Source organism: Triticum dicoccoides, unplaced genomic scaffold (genome assembly GCF_002162155.2).
Source record: "Triticum dicoccoides isolate Atlit2015 ecotype Zavitan unplaced genomic scaffold, WEW_v2.0 scaffold2977, whole genome shotgun sequence".
NCBI lineage: Eukaryota > Viridiplantae > Streptophyta > Magnoliopsida > Poales > Poaceae > Triticum > Triticum dicoccoides.
Window position 1 is genome coordinate 1 of NW_021261290.1, and position 2,127 is coordinate 2,127.

Genomic DNA, 2,127 nt, shown 5'->3' on the forward strand with positions numbered 1-2,127 from the left:
GCCCATATCCCAAGAATGGTTCAGGCCTGCACCCTAGATTTGATTATACTACTAGCTAGTGTATATTAAATTATGAATATACTACGTCAATCCTCTGTCAGTTTGTTTGTTTCCACATGTTATCCAGATGAATATATATGGAGGCCATAGGTTACCAATTAAGCTATAACATGGTGAGGAGCTTGCATCAAACCAACAAGGGAAACAATGGAAATAAGGCTGGTGCTTATCGTTGCGTTGTGCTCGAGTGCTGCTACCATAGTTACGTGTAGTAGCACAGGGCTACACATGGAGCTCATCCATGTTGATGGCAAGGGGAACTACACAGTGGCGGAGCGCGTGCAGCGCGCCATGGCCAGCAGCCGGCGGCGCTTGACGTCCTTTGTCGACGTGAGCGCACCCATCCACTGGAACACCAGCCAGTACATTGCCGAGTACCTGATCGGCAACCCACCGCAGCGCGTCGAGGCCCTCATCGACACCGGTAGCGACCTCATCTGGACGCAGTGCTCCACCTGCAGCCTCAAAGGATCCTGCGTCATGCAGGGCCTGCCCTACTATAACACGTCCAAGTCGGACAGCTTCCACCCCGTGCCATGCAATGACACCTTGTGCCTAGCCAACCGGGCGCACTCGTGCCACCGGGATGGCAGCTGCGCTTTCGGGGCCTTCTACGGTGTTGGCGACGCTAGAGGGTCTATCGGCACGGAGGTCTTCGCCTTTGAACATGGCTCAGTGACGCTCACGTTCGGCTGCGTCGACACGCTGAAGTTCACTCCGGGGTCCCTTGACGGGTCGTCGGGCCTCATAGGGCTTGGCCGTGGCCCCTTGTCGCTCGTCTCCCAGATAGGTGCCAGCAAGTTCTCTTACTGCCACACCCCCTACCTCCGCAGCAACGCCACTCCCGGTGCCAGGAGCCACCTTTTCGTCGGCGCCTCGGCGAGCCTTAGCGCCGACAGCCCTGTGATGTCCATGTCTTTCGTGCAAGGCCCTAAAAAGTACCCATTCTACTATGTCCCACTCATCGGGATAAGCGTTGGACAAACAAGGCTTTCCATCCCACCGATGGTGTTCGATCTGAAACCAAACGGCACCGGCGGCGGTGTCTTTGTCGACTCCGGTAACCCCACTTCGGTTCTGGTCGATGGGGCATATAGGCCTCTGAGAGAGGAGCTCCGGAGGCAGCTAAACGGGAGCCTCCTGCCGCCACCAGCCGGCAGTGGGATCGACCTGTGTGTGGCAGTGGCGCAGGAAAAGGCTGTGCCGTCCATGGTGTTCCACTTCAGTGGCGGAGCGAACATGGTGCTGCCGCCAGAGAATTATTGGGTGCCGCTGGATGATTCCATGTCATGCATGGTGATGCATGAATCCAGCAGCGTGAGCATCATCGGCAACTTCCAGTTGCAGAACATGCACTTGCTGTACGACCTTACTAAGGAGGAGCTCTCTTTCCAAACTGCCGACTGCAGCTCACTTTGATCACGCCCACGTTAATTGTACGCATGCATAAATATGATTGCGAATCGAGATTCTTTGGTAAGTATTTGTGCCATGTGCATTGAAAGGGATACATTTAATTCAACACATGCATATGTCACTACTAGAATCTGGTTTTGTGCCGAGTTCCGGAACTTTAACGAGTTCATTCTATCGTGGAGGTTGGCAAACTTGTGTCTGCTGACTTTGATTCAAAATTGAACTCCGTAGCTAGTGATACGCAACTTGGCAGACTTAATAGTTCTCATATTTCCAATGAAAGAGGACTCGACAAACTAACTAAACTTGGCTGAATCTTATGTTCACCCAGTTCCTAATAGAAACAACTCGGCAAATCTGGCAGGTGGGCCCTGTTGTCGAGTGTCAATTCGATCAATACTTATGGAAGTTTTTGGGTCATTAGTTGATTGAGAACTTCTATTGATATTGATGCTTCGATGAATATATCTCAGTCGACGACCTATCCATCGTCTATCTAACTGGTTGATTGCCTTGTGTTTGTGGGCTGCTTGTGCTTGTAGACCGAGATCAATGGAGTGCATGAAAAGGAAGGGAGCGGAGGAATGTTCTAGGATCAGTCGTGCACATTTTCAGAATTAATGGAACCACGACTGTTAAGTTGTGTGAGCC

The 2,127-nt window shown here is 51.8% G+C and overlaps 1 protein-coding gene across 1 annotated transcript; it reads left to right on the forward strand.

The window, feature by feature from the left end:
* Positions 1 to 207: 207 nt before the first annotated feature.
* Positions 208 to 1,479, forward strand: LOC119345796 (aspartic proteinase nepenthesin-1-like). The gene has a single exon (XM_037615682.1). The coding sequence runs from the start codon at positions 208 to 210 to the stop codon at positions 1,477 to 1,479; it is 1,272 nt and encodes a 423-aa protein (XP_037471579.1).
* Positions 1,480 to 2,127: the final 648 nt, after the last annotated feature.